Source organism: Barbatula barbatula (genome assembly GCF_947034865.1).
Source record: "Barbatula barbatula genome assembly, chromosome: 9".
NCBI lineage: Eukaryota > Metazoa > Chordata > Actinopteri > Cypriniformes > Nemacheilidae > Barbatula > Barbatula barbatula.
The window spans coordinates 8,619,846-8,632,214 of record NC_136772.1 but is presented as its reverse complement, the minus strand read 5'-3'; the positions used below and the strand labels follow the sequence as shown (position 1 = coordinate 8,632,214).

General features: G+C 38.2%; 1 protein-coding gene across 1 annotated transcript; it reads right to left on the bottom strand.

Moving 5' to 3' along the window:
• Window positions 1–1,010: 1,010 nt before the first annotated feature.
• On the bottom strand, window positions 1,011–2,823 carry LOC306898573 (G-protein coupled receptor 183). Its single transcript, XM_079464152.1, has 2 exons — window positions 2,817–2,823; window positions 1,011–2,598 (listed from the first exon to the last, which is right to left on the bottom strand). Exon 2 carries the CDS (start codon window positions 2,569–2,571, stop codon window positions 1,573–1,575), a length of 999 nt encoding a protein of 332 aa, XP_079320278.1. The 5' UTR covers window positions 2,572–2,598; window positions 2,817–2,823; the 3' UTR covers window positions 1,011–1,572.
• Window positions 2,824–12,369: the final 9,546 nt, after the last annotated feature.

Below are 12,369 nucleotides of genomic sequence, written 5' to 3'. Positions count from 1 at the left end.
GTGAAAGTAAAAAAACTAATGCAGTTTTGCACATGCTGAGTCCAGAGCTTGTAAACTGAAACTGACTACTGTTCCAGGGTGTATCATTAAATCCTGTGCCAATATCAGTCATTTTATTTTTCATTATACGAAATCTGAAAAATCATGTCAATGATCCAAAATGCATAAGATTTTCTGTAAAAGATTCAGATGGTCTTAATGGAAATATTAAAGTGTCGTTGTGTTCATTTGACTTAACATATTTAGTCCAATACGTGTCTTTTACCATCCTAATGTGGGCAAGTAAAATATATGGATGCTGGTGTGTGGTAAGGTTAAGAAAACACAAGTTATTGCCACTTTTAGCTAGCTACCGTGGGAAGACCTATTCTTAATCTACTAGCAGAATCGATGTCATATTGAGATTATCTTCCAGAATATATACTTCACAAAGAAGATTTTTTTCACCCACATCATATGCTACATACATTCTTGCTTTTAGTAGGGCTGCTTCATGCCTGCCACGTTCGCCACATTTATTTATAGACGCGTAGCTTCATGGAATACACACAAAGCCTAGTAGACCACCTGTAGCAGCTAAAAAAAACACTTCATGTGCTTGTGGGTATGTCGATATCCTGTTCTGAAGCTCAGGTGAAATTAAGCAGGAAGATAAATTGCGCTCCCGCATGTGTGACACCCACATACACCCATCAAACACACGTGCAGTATGCTCTTCTACCCGCGCGCCGAAGGTTATGATGGTGAAGTCATTGCATAGTAACTTTTCAGTTAGGTATCTGTGTGATGATTCATATGTCAGAACTACAAAGGACGTATAAACCAAGTGCAAGACATTCTGAGAAGTACTGAGATGTGGTACGGATACAAAGTTTCTATTTGTGGTGTTCAGTTTTTTGTCGTGCTTTCCCTTGAGTTACTTAGTAAATGCCACCAAGTACGCCATCAAATTCGTTTTTTTCAGGATGGTACTTGATGACCATGAATGAAAATGACACAAGAAACTGATTAAACTGATGATCTTTAATTGGTATTCAGCCAGTGAAATTCACAGTCTACACATGTTAGAGCTACATGATCATTAAATGGAAAAAGGAAAAATAAATGTAAAGGTTACAACGCTAATATTACACAGTTAAAGCAAAACTCAGTGTTACAAAATGTCAGTAATACACCTTCGTAAGCATTTTCACTCAGAATTGTAGGCAGATTTCTAGTCTTTTTGACCTTATGTGGGATTTTCTCTGAAATGTATCATCCCTGTTTCAGCACTGATAAAATGATAAGAATCTGATTCAAAGAATTATGTTAAATATGTTACACAACTAAGCAATAATGCCAAGTAAAAAAGTGATCCATGACAGAATTGACAGTGATCTTTTTAAAAATAAGTTGTGAACAAAAATCTAAAACAAACTTAAACCATCAATGGTAAGATTTCTTAAAAAAATTTAAGCTTTTAAAAACTCTTTCTGTAGCCTACAGCAGTCCAGGCACACCTTTACAAACGTGTTGGCATCTCTTCTGCAGGTGCCTTCATTTGATTCATCCTTGATTAATTGATAATAACACTCATGTATTACTGCTGCTGTTCTCCTGCATGCTCTTAGATGATGCAGAAGTTGAAATGTAGGTTTTAAAAAGGCTCATCACTCTCTGCTTGTAGGTTTTAATGGCGAAAAAGTAAATAACAGGGTCAAGGCAGCAGTTAAAGTTCATCATGGCAACGGTCACCTGCAGGGACATTTTCAAAGACTTCAGATCTTCACACGAGGGCTCGGTGAACAGTCTTCTGACTGAAAACTGCATGACGTTAATGTGGTAAGGAGTAAAGCACACTATGAAGCTCAGCAGAATGAGTAATATTGTATTTCTGGCCCTGCTGCTGCTTCCTGACCTGCTTGTCATCGGGTTCTCCTTGGCCGTCCTGGATAGCTTGGAATTGACTTGGCTATAGCAGCGCAGAATGAGTGCCAAAGGCATGCAAAACCCAATGATGCAAGCAACCAGAAGACCATATGCCATCTTTTTTTCCATAAAATTGGAGAATTCCATGCATGTCCAATGGCCTTGTCTTTGTTCAATCATGCTTCGAAAGAGCAGGGGGGATGTTTCAAGGAGAACCACCATCCATACCAGAACACAGATACATTTTACCACCGTGGTCTTCCTCAATCTCTGACATCGCTGACGGTGCAGCATGGCCAAGTAACGATCCACACTGATACAGCTCATGAAGGCGATGCCAGCATAGGTGTTGCTGTAGAAGATCACGGCCGTCAGTCTGCACAAGAAATCTCCAAAAGGCCAGTCGAAGCCACGGATGTAGTAAGTGATTCTGCCGGGCAGAGCCAATGTGAAAAGCGTGTCAGAGATGGCCAGGTTGATCAGATATATCGTGGTGGAGTTCATTTTATGTTTCCTCTGACAGATGATGCAGAGAACCAAGCTGTTGCCTGCAACGCTGATGATAAGAACCAGTGAGTAAAAAATGGGAAAGAGGATCCGAGCAGATTCCTTGTAAATGAACACATCGCAAGTTTGGTTTGTGGAGCTGTCATTCAGTGGCATTGTGGAAAATGTGAAATTTTCCTGAGACTGTTGGGGAACAGAAACTTTGGTTAAGGAGGAAGCACATACCAATAGACTGCACATGCTTCGTGTTTAATGATTTAAAGTTGCAGATGATTATCTTCTTCACACGAAACATTGAGCTGTACCTACGAACTAGCAGTAATCACTAAACAAAACTTTACGATTCAAAATTAATATCATAACATTGCCAAAACTGAATCAAATACAAATCGAATACTCACAGCAAGTTTGACAGTCTGTCTCTCCTTAATCTAGATGATGATGTGCCTTAGTAAGTGAGATTGACAGCGTGTGATAATGCTGAATTACTCCATTACAAACCCACCTCCTTTCACCTGATTGGTTGTTGACAAATGAGGTTAAACAAATTAGTAGAGTCAAATGTCATTCAAAGTATGTTATTCAAACCCTATCATATTGACCCGTGAGAATAATTATTCGAATTATTTTATTATTCATATCTTTTTGTGGCCTTTCTATTTGTCAGGAATTGTCTCGTTTTTCCGTTTTAACTATGAAAACATTTTAACACATGTGGTGAAACCTCTTCCTCTAGTCTTTTCCGTGCAGTACTGACCCAGTTATCATGCCAACAAGTTGGTACAGCTTGTCACAACATTTAACAGAGAGAACATAGTGCTGGAGACTTTAAAAAATGCAAGATCCAACAGAAGTAGCTTTAAGCCGTTTTTAACCGAATTTGAAATAACGCGTGGTTGTGCAAACTTTGATTTAGTGTTGGTACACAGGTAGTCTGCAAAGAGCAGATCAGATTACTGATAGCATCTGTGGTTTACAACCACAATGTACCTGACTCTCTGGCTCAGTATGGTTGATGAAAATAGCGAAAAAACTACTTTGCTTAAAGGGTTAGGAATGTATTGCATGTTCGATTAAATAGTTTTCTGTGGTATGCAAATTAACTTGAACGAACATGACCGCAACTGTTAGTCTGCTCCAAGATTTTAGGTCAAAATTTACATAAATGTATATTTTATGTAAAAAAAATGCAGTGCTGTGATTGGTAGCCTATCCTGTAAAATTTTGTTTTTTCCTTCACTTGTTAATTTAACATGAATTAGAAATAATCTATGTAGTCTCTCTGTCAATCATAAAAAACATGTACAATAATGGTAAACAGCAAAATGTTGTTTAAAATAGTTTTGGATGAAGTATTTTGCAGGATATGTCTACTTTTTACCATTTTCGCCCTTACATAATCTTTGCACTGTACAACATTCAAGTAATTTGCTACTGATATACTGATTGTCATGGTTCTGCCACGTCTTGTCAGGATTTTCCAGTCTGGTGGCAGAATCATGACAGAGCCACATGTTTTGTGTGGAGATAAACATATTATTGTCGGTCATGACATAACACGAGCTCTCTCTGGACTCGTCTTTGGCCCCACCCCTCTTGTTTCCTTGTTAGCTGCCATCAGTGTTTCAAACTTTCGCTGGTTTGCATGTTCCACTAAGCCTATGGAGGAAGATGCCAATACTGCACCATCATGGGAGTAAGAAGCATGTTTATCCAGAGAAGCTGTTCAAATACAACCTTTTTTTCCTCATAAAAGTCATAAAAAACATCATACAAAAGACATTATAAAACATTTGCCTATAATGTAGTATTTCAACTGAATATTCATTTATTTTTGCAAGTGTTGATAAGGCATTATTTATGAATCATGAGCACAAATCATTTGTAAATCATTTGGGGTTTTTTTCACACAGCTTGCCCACCATCAGTATGTCATAAGATATAAGTTACTGTAAGTACAGTTGCAGCTTGGCATGGTCACAGCTGGTTGTAATTGAAGTAAATAGTTTGAGACCACCAAAAGGTCACTAATCGTCACCAGTCATTTACAGTTTTGATACGACACATGCAGGTCATAACACTGGTGCCTTTTGTGGACAGGAGCTAATACCACACATTAGATCAGTAGTACTATGTGACACAAGGTTAAAAAAACCTTTCCTGCTCCAAAAACGACCTTATCACCTCTACATAAAAAATAATCATGATTGATTTTCATTATGATTATTTTTTATGTAGAGGTGATAAGGTCATTAAAAAATCTTGAGCCACAGAATAAAATGTATTATATCTTTATATTTCAAACCAAAGCAATCAAATATTTCAGACTATTCCTTTGAATCTTTGCCATTTCTTTTAACCTGGTCTCAATGGCTTAATTTTTAGAGGATGTAAAAAAGTCCCCTTAAATATACTTAACTATAGAAATGTTTTACTTATTACAAACACTTCATTTTTAACTTAACTTGTGCTTGTCTTGGATTGATATTTTATGATCTGATTTAATGAATTTCAAACATCTTAAAGTATAATTCAACCCAGTCTGTCTGACCTTTTTCTGTTTGTTCAGGGAGGGGCGGGAGAACTGAATGAAACTCATTTGGAGAGAAATAAGCATTTAAATGCATGTATGCATGCATCCATATCACTTTATAAAGGCTGGAGTTGTTTTTCTTCAAAAACAGAATTGTGTTTTCTTACCTTAATTTTATCTTAAAGGTGATTTTACAGAAGATGCGGCAAACAATATAGAACGTTACTGCTGCATTCTTCACAACACAAGTGTAATCCACTTCAGTCACATTTACTGTAGTTATTGTTCAACACTTTATGCCGTTATTATAAGCATGGTCTTAATCATCCACACAGGACTCCAGCACCTAAGACACAGATAGTAATTATTAATGAATGGGAAAATGCCAAGTCAAATGCCATGGCTACCAGATGTGCATGCTGGCAGCAGTATATCTAGTCAGATTGGTTAACTGAATATTAGCTATTAAAAACTAAACATTGCTACCACATTTCTAGAGAATAAAAGATTTAGGTAAAGAAGGTGTGTTACCAACATAAAAATCTGAATGAACACTGGTTTAATTCCTTTTGTGACAACTAGAGGGAGGCGTGCACCATGCCAATTTGCTTGACTTTGAAGGAACTACCATTTTGGTATGGCTCCTATATATTGGCATATCGTTGTTTTAAGGATGTTGTCATAAAAGTTATGTTCATTGGAATGCGCATCTTAATTTTTCACTGTCTGGCCAAAAACAGTGGATCAGTATTTTTGTACCTACCTCTCAAACTTTCGAAAACAATCCTGCAAACACCCACAAGCCACAGTCCCAAATTGTATTACTTTTAGTTTTCTGTGAATTTTGTACATTATTTCAAAAAGTTTAAATATCTTCAATTTAGGCCAGTCTCCCTCTGTCTCAGTCATGTGCCAAAACCACAATGCCCCTACTGAAATTTGTGATGTTGTTTTGAATTGTAGTCATTCCAGCCATGTTGTGACGTATCAGCTAACTGTGTTTAAGTTAAGGCAAAGATTTAACTCATCTCAACTACTTTCCACGCATAACCAGACCACTTAAATGTTTCTCAGGGTAATGACGACATCACTCATTCATGCGGCAGTTTTGATCCTGTATTGTGTGTTCATTTAGGCTGGCTGAATGATAATGATATGCAGAAAAATCACTTTTCATATTCTGGATGTGTGAAGAAGAAAAGACTGACTCCGGTGGGCTTTGAACCTGCCCTGCCCCTTTCAGAGCCGTCATCTTTCCCGCCAGCCCTTTGTTGGTGACGATGGCGGTTCTTTGTCGGTGGCCTCATGTGGCTTGTGTCCATTCCTATCATCACCAATTACACGTGGCTTTCTCGGACGCGCCTTTCAAGCGCTGTCACTCCTTTACACAAGCGTGGAGACACACTGCCTACATTTAGCTACTTGTCAAATCTAGCGCAACGTTTAGCTGTTTGCGGTCTTACAGGAAAGAGACAAACGCGATGTATCTGTAGAGAAATAACGAGAGGCTGTAAACGCGCTGTCCGTACGTTTGAGTGCTTGCTGCTCTGCGTTGCCATAGTTTAGACTGACGGTGTCTTTCAGGTCCGGGTTGGAGCTGTGTGCAGAGTAAAGGAAGGTCTGCGGTTCTCAATCGCACTCAGCGGGGGACAAGTGCTGTGCTCTCGGGGACGCCGCAGCCAGCTGGCTTCACACACAGATGAGCGGTGGCCCGACTGTCTACCCTGTGAGAGAGCGAGAGACAGAGCATTTTAACCAAGCGTTTGATTTGACCACAGTTCGTTACATGAAGTCGTTTTTATCTTTTTTAGGAACTAATGAAACAGCGGGATTATCATGTTATGTTAAGATGTAGATTCAACCATAGGGGCAAGAGTAGGCTATTTGTTTCTTTTTTTATTTAGCTTTATTATAATATTATACAATCTAATCACGATCTTGAAGCATCCTGTCATTTAGGCCCAACTTCAAGAAAGTACTTCAAAAAAGAAAACAATTGGAAGAGGGAACTCGTGGGATTCTTGCAAATGGCTTCTGATAAATAATATTATAAAAGAGGCCTAGGCCTACTGAAATTACATTGGAAAAATAAATCACAAACAATAAATCTATAAACGTTTTGTTTGAAGTATTAAAGTATAAGGAAGGTTAAAGGCCTACATCAAATCTTAAAATCACTCAAATTTACAGTTCACTCCTGAGTGTGCTTCATCGAGTTATTGTGATTTTTCAGCACTAAAGCTTTATCTGGACAATTGTTTTATCATATTTAGCACATAGGGCTATTGCATCAGTGTATGAAAATAATAAATGTAGTTTTAGTTAAAGATATAATCTCACGAATGTTGTGGTTTGCAGTTACTTTAAATGAACTTTAAATGAAAGTTATTTCATTTTAAGTTGATTTTAAATTATGTGTCATGTCTGTGTACTGAACTTTGAATTTATTAGTTTTTATTATCTTTTAATTTACCTGTCTTTTGACTGTATTTAAGAATTATCGATTAGGTTTGGTTATCCAGTCCATGGACTTTTAACTCATAAAAAAACTAAATGCAAATCTACAGTAAAGCAAAAAGGCACGCTATAAAAATGTGAAGAGAATCAATATGCATTTTTATCAGGTCTGTGCAAAGCTTGTTTTCAGGTCATCAAAGGGAAGTCCGGCCCATATTTTGGATGTCATTCTGGCGGTTTTTCGTATTGTTTTATTCACAGAGCGTGGACTAATTATTCCAGTGGGGCTGCGCTGCGGCTAACAGAGTGACAGTTGGCGTTATCGGAGTGATCAGTCCGCTTTTAAGCCTGTGCTTTACCCATTTGACATATATTAACAGTAATTGGTGCCACAGCCACAATGATGTTTTGTAAACCTTATGCCATTTTCCAGAAGGATGCTCGAGAGGAATTTAGGGTGGAGGCTAGTCTGTTGAAATGTCTTCAGAGGCTAAAGAAAATAAATGTTATAGTTATTATAAACCTCAAGATAATCTTTCTCCTGCTCTGTGCACTTCTGTTTAAGATGGATTCCGGCAAAATGTTTGATTCTTCATCTTCTGAGCAAGATCTATGTATTTGTTCTGTTTGAAAAAAAAACAATTAGTAAGCCTCTCATTGTTGCATATGTTTAAACAAAACAATCTAAGGTCTGAGTCAGCATCTCCCTCCCTCATATACTGTAATGACATCATCATACAGTCCATACTGACCACATACGAACTCTACAGTGTCAACCAAGTCAAGTTAACAGCAGAGTTTGCACACGTTTAAGCCCACCCTCGTGAAAGGCTTGAGTGCAAATACCCCGATTTCTCCTATTGTTTTTTTGTTTGTGAATAATGCGTAATGCACTCCGAGGTTCTTTAGCAGGACAGAGGAGTTCCACAGGCTCCAGCAGGTTCCACAGCTGCCAGATTGTAAGCGTACGCAGGGGAGCGATGTGTGGTGACAGCATGCCGCTCATTAAACCGAATCAGCATCAGTGGGGTGACAACTGGACGACTCAAGCCCTGCCCGGTCACTCGGCCATACTCCATGGTCTTCTTGCCGGTATCAGGTCAACAGCGGGCACGGATTTAAATCTCCGGGCTGTGCTGGTGATATCTATTTCAGTCTGACTCGCCACCTGACATGCGGAATTCCATGCGTGCCCTGGTGCTTTCATCACGGCCTTGAGTTTCGGCATCTCCCACGTCTAGATCGCTTAGCCTCTGACGGGCCCGCCTACAGCCATAGCGAGACTCATTTATGGAGGCTCAGACACTGAAGGGAACAGATGTGTGCTGATCTATTCATAGGGTGGTTTATATAAGTGAGGTGTGATCCCTGTTAGTTTTAACCCTCGTGGGCCTTTACAGTTTAATAAAGGTGTCTCAATCACTGGACATACGGAGTCAGAAAAGAAAGCAAACAGAGCAAAGTTCTGTGTCAACTTGAAGCACTATGTGTTCGGCAGCAATTCTGGTTACACAGCAACAAATGATGTCGCTATAATGTTTACATGAGAAGAACAGCAAGAATTTAACTAGTTTCAGTGTTGTTCCTCTTGACTTGACTATAGACCAATCTATGGTAAACTAAGTTCAACCAGTCTTGTGTTTCGTCTTAAAGACCTCCTGTAAAATGTTAACATTGGCATTATTAAAGCTATGCCTAGTATACCATTATGCAGTGTTAGATAAAATTATATATTTATAATTTGTTATGCAGTATATTTGAAAAGTTCACAATAGCATACTATCATATTTTAACATTTATACTATTTTTGAGTATGTGTTCAGGTAAAATTATTATTTTAGTTTTATTCTCTGAACTACTAACAATACTTCTCCCAAATTTCAAATAGAAATTTAGTATCTATTTGCATTTATTTGCAGAAAATAAAAACTGGAGAAACAGGAATGTCCTGTATTTTTCCAGATCTCATATAATGCAAAGAACACAAGTTGATATTTACTTTTAAGCAATACAACAGTAATATTTGTCAGTAAATAAGTACTACGTAACCTAGATTTTTATCACAGTTTTCATGTGTCGTGTCAATCTTTCACATTAACGTTGAATGACTTTGTCACTCCTGAGGTTTGATTTAGTTAAAATTCAACCATCACTGGAATAGCCACAACATATCTAGAAATGCTGATTGAATGAAAATTAGGAAAGCTTTAATTTCGTGAGCAAAATGCAACAAAACGAAATCACATGACAATACTGCTTGTGTTGTTTATTGCGGTATAAAGCATTTTTGACATCTATTTGGACTCTTCAACTTTTCCTAAAATCTCTTTATCAAAATTATGCATTAAACAATATGTACTACAGTCTTAAGCAGTAAAGTATATTACTCTCTGAGCTTTGTCTGTGAACTCAAGCATGCACCTTTATGCAGAGTGTGTAAACTCTGTGGCATTGATTTGAATGATAGAAAAGGAGAAGAAAATAAATGGTGCCAGATTAAACCCCATCTGCTGAGCTGCTAAAATTTTCTGAAGGGCAAATAGTAAGTGTTGGTGTAAATTTTTAACGCCTTGTCAAACTCCAGCCTCCTGAACAGCCCTCAGTGGTGAAAAATGGAAAACAAATGTTCTGCTGACAGCTTTCTTATGCCCAGGGTGGGAGGATATTTATATCAAAAAGGTGCGAACATAAAAGAGCTTTATAGATCGGCAAGTCAGTGTGTTTGGAGGTGCTCGAGCAAATTTGGTACCTTAAGCGCTTTTAAGTGTTAATTATGTTATTTTATTAGCTGATGGATGGACACCATGCAAACACTTCAGGTATAGTGTGAATTGGTCTGTGTTTGGCCTGAGGAATATCTGTGAACATGTCTGTGACCTAAGATGAAGCCAGTGGTGTAAAGGGGTGTATCCACTAGGTGGCGCAATAACAAAAAGCAAAATGTTTAGGCAAGCATTCTAGATTTGTAACAAAATGACATTATGCTTGTGTATCCTGGGTTGACACTTCTTCGTATCGATATCGATAACACTTTGTGTCAATTCAAATAATTAATTGAATACGCTTTCTTTGGCGCCCACAATAATTAGACCCAATTTGTGACATGACCTGCCAGAGGAGTAAAACCTGTTTCATCTTTTCCCTCATCACCAGCTAGAGTGCTAGAGGACCAATGTATTCAGGCTTACCCGCGGCTTTGGCAGTGGGGCATGTTTCCTCGCCCCAATAATATATTAATAATCAGATACTGCCACCACTTGTCTTGCTGTCGCTGTTTGCTTGTTTTTATAGTTCACGGGTCACTGGAGTGGCATTTGGTGCATGTCCCCTGTGCAAGTCATGTCTGTACTAACTAGCTAGTTGTGACCACTGTGAGGAGACGAGCTGCTTTCATAATGTTGACTATGTAAGTGACAGGCATGATAGGGAAATGCTTATGCAAAACTGAGCATGAATAATGAATGAACTCATATCAATTCATAGATCATATGACCATGGCATAAGCAAACATATTGTCCTTGTCTGTTTGATGAGAGGGGAAGGTCACCAGAGAGAAAACAGAGAAAGAAGGAAAAGAAATGAGAGGAGTGAGTTTATCGAGAGAGGGGTTGTTAACAATGCAGCAGAGGAAATCTGTGTAGAAATGACAAATGTACAAAATTCTGTCAAATAAATCACATCAGAATGTTTTGAAAGAACATTCAACCCAAGAATAAAAATTCTGTCTAGCTTGTATTTGAGTCTTTGTGGAAATGAAAATGAGATGTACTGAGAAATGACTGATTTTGAGTCGATACAATGGAAGTCAATGAGGTCCAATGTTGTTTGGATGCCAATGTTTTTCAAAATATCTTCTTTTGTGTTCTACAGGATAAAGAAAGTCATACAGGTATTGAGTATTAGTGCACATAAATGATGAAAACGCTTACATTTTGGATGACTTATATAATTAATTTGCTATTTATTCTCATGTAATTTCAAACCGATATGATGTTTTATTTTATTTTATATATACATCTCTTAGAATGTATGGCTCCAAAAGTCTTGAAGTTTATTAGTTCTTAGATTTCCTTTTAACTTTAATGGGGTTCATTATGTAGTCCTCAGAAATAGTATGGCCTTAAATGAGGATAAATAATAATGTAATTTAATTGTGAGAATACATGCACGTTTACTGGCAGGTGCTGTGCTGGTCATTTTGATAATTTGCCTGTTTATTTTTTTTCATTTTTTCATAAATGCGTGGTTCTGAATGTGGCTCATTAATTTAGTTTAATGAGGTGAGAAAGATGTTTTCAGTTTGGAGGGGGGTGGGGGCTCCTGAAATCGTTTCCTGTGATTTTGTTAATGTGTAGACCAGGTCCTCCAACCCCGAGTGCAAGCAACTACTGGGTCAATGACCACAATCTTGTTGCAAGTCTTTGCTCTACACCGTTTACGTTAGGCTTCTGGGGGCTAATGTTTTGTGACATTGCCAGTTATGATCAAATCATTGAAGTTCTAACAGTAAGCTCGGGTAGATTTGGCTGCTGTTACATTTAGGACTAATCTTTAATATGCAAGAAGACTTATTGATTGTCTAAAAACTGTTCTGTTACTACCTTGAAGAGCATGTGTTTCTCTGGTTTTGATCAATATCTTTGTGCTAAAATCTGGGCAAGATACCATCACACGCGTTTGTCTGTTAAAAGCACAGATCTGAATTGTTGCTTAACCCAACCAGTGACCCTGCCACATGCAATCTCGCCCCCTCAATCCAGATTCACCAGCGCACAATCCCCCTCGAAGGCAGGCGATACAGGGTGTGTCAAAAAGGGCCACCAAAACCCAAAAGGAAACCTGTGATTCACAAATCCGAAGGCTCACTTCGTGGCTGCTTACTCATCTGTTAAAAACAGAGTGATCTGGAAAGTTTGTATGGGAGGCCTTTTGACAGAGCCCTGCTGCTCTGTCAGTGCAGCACA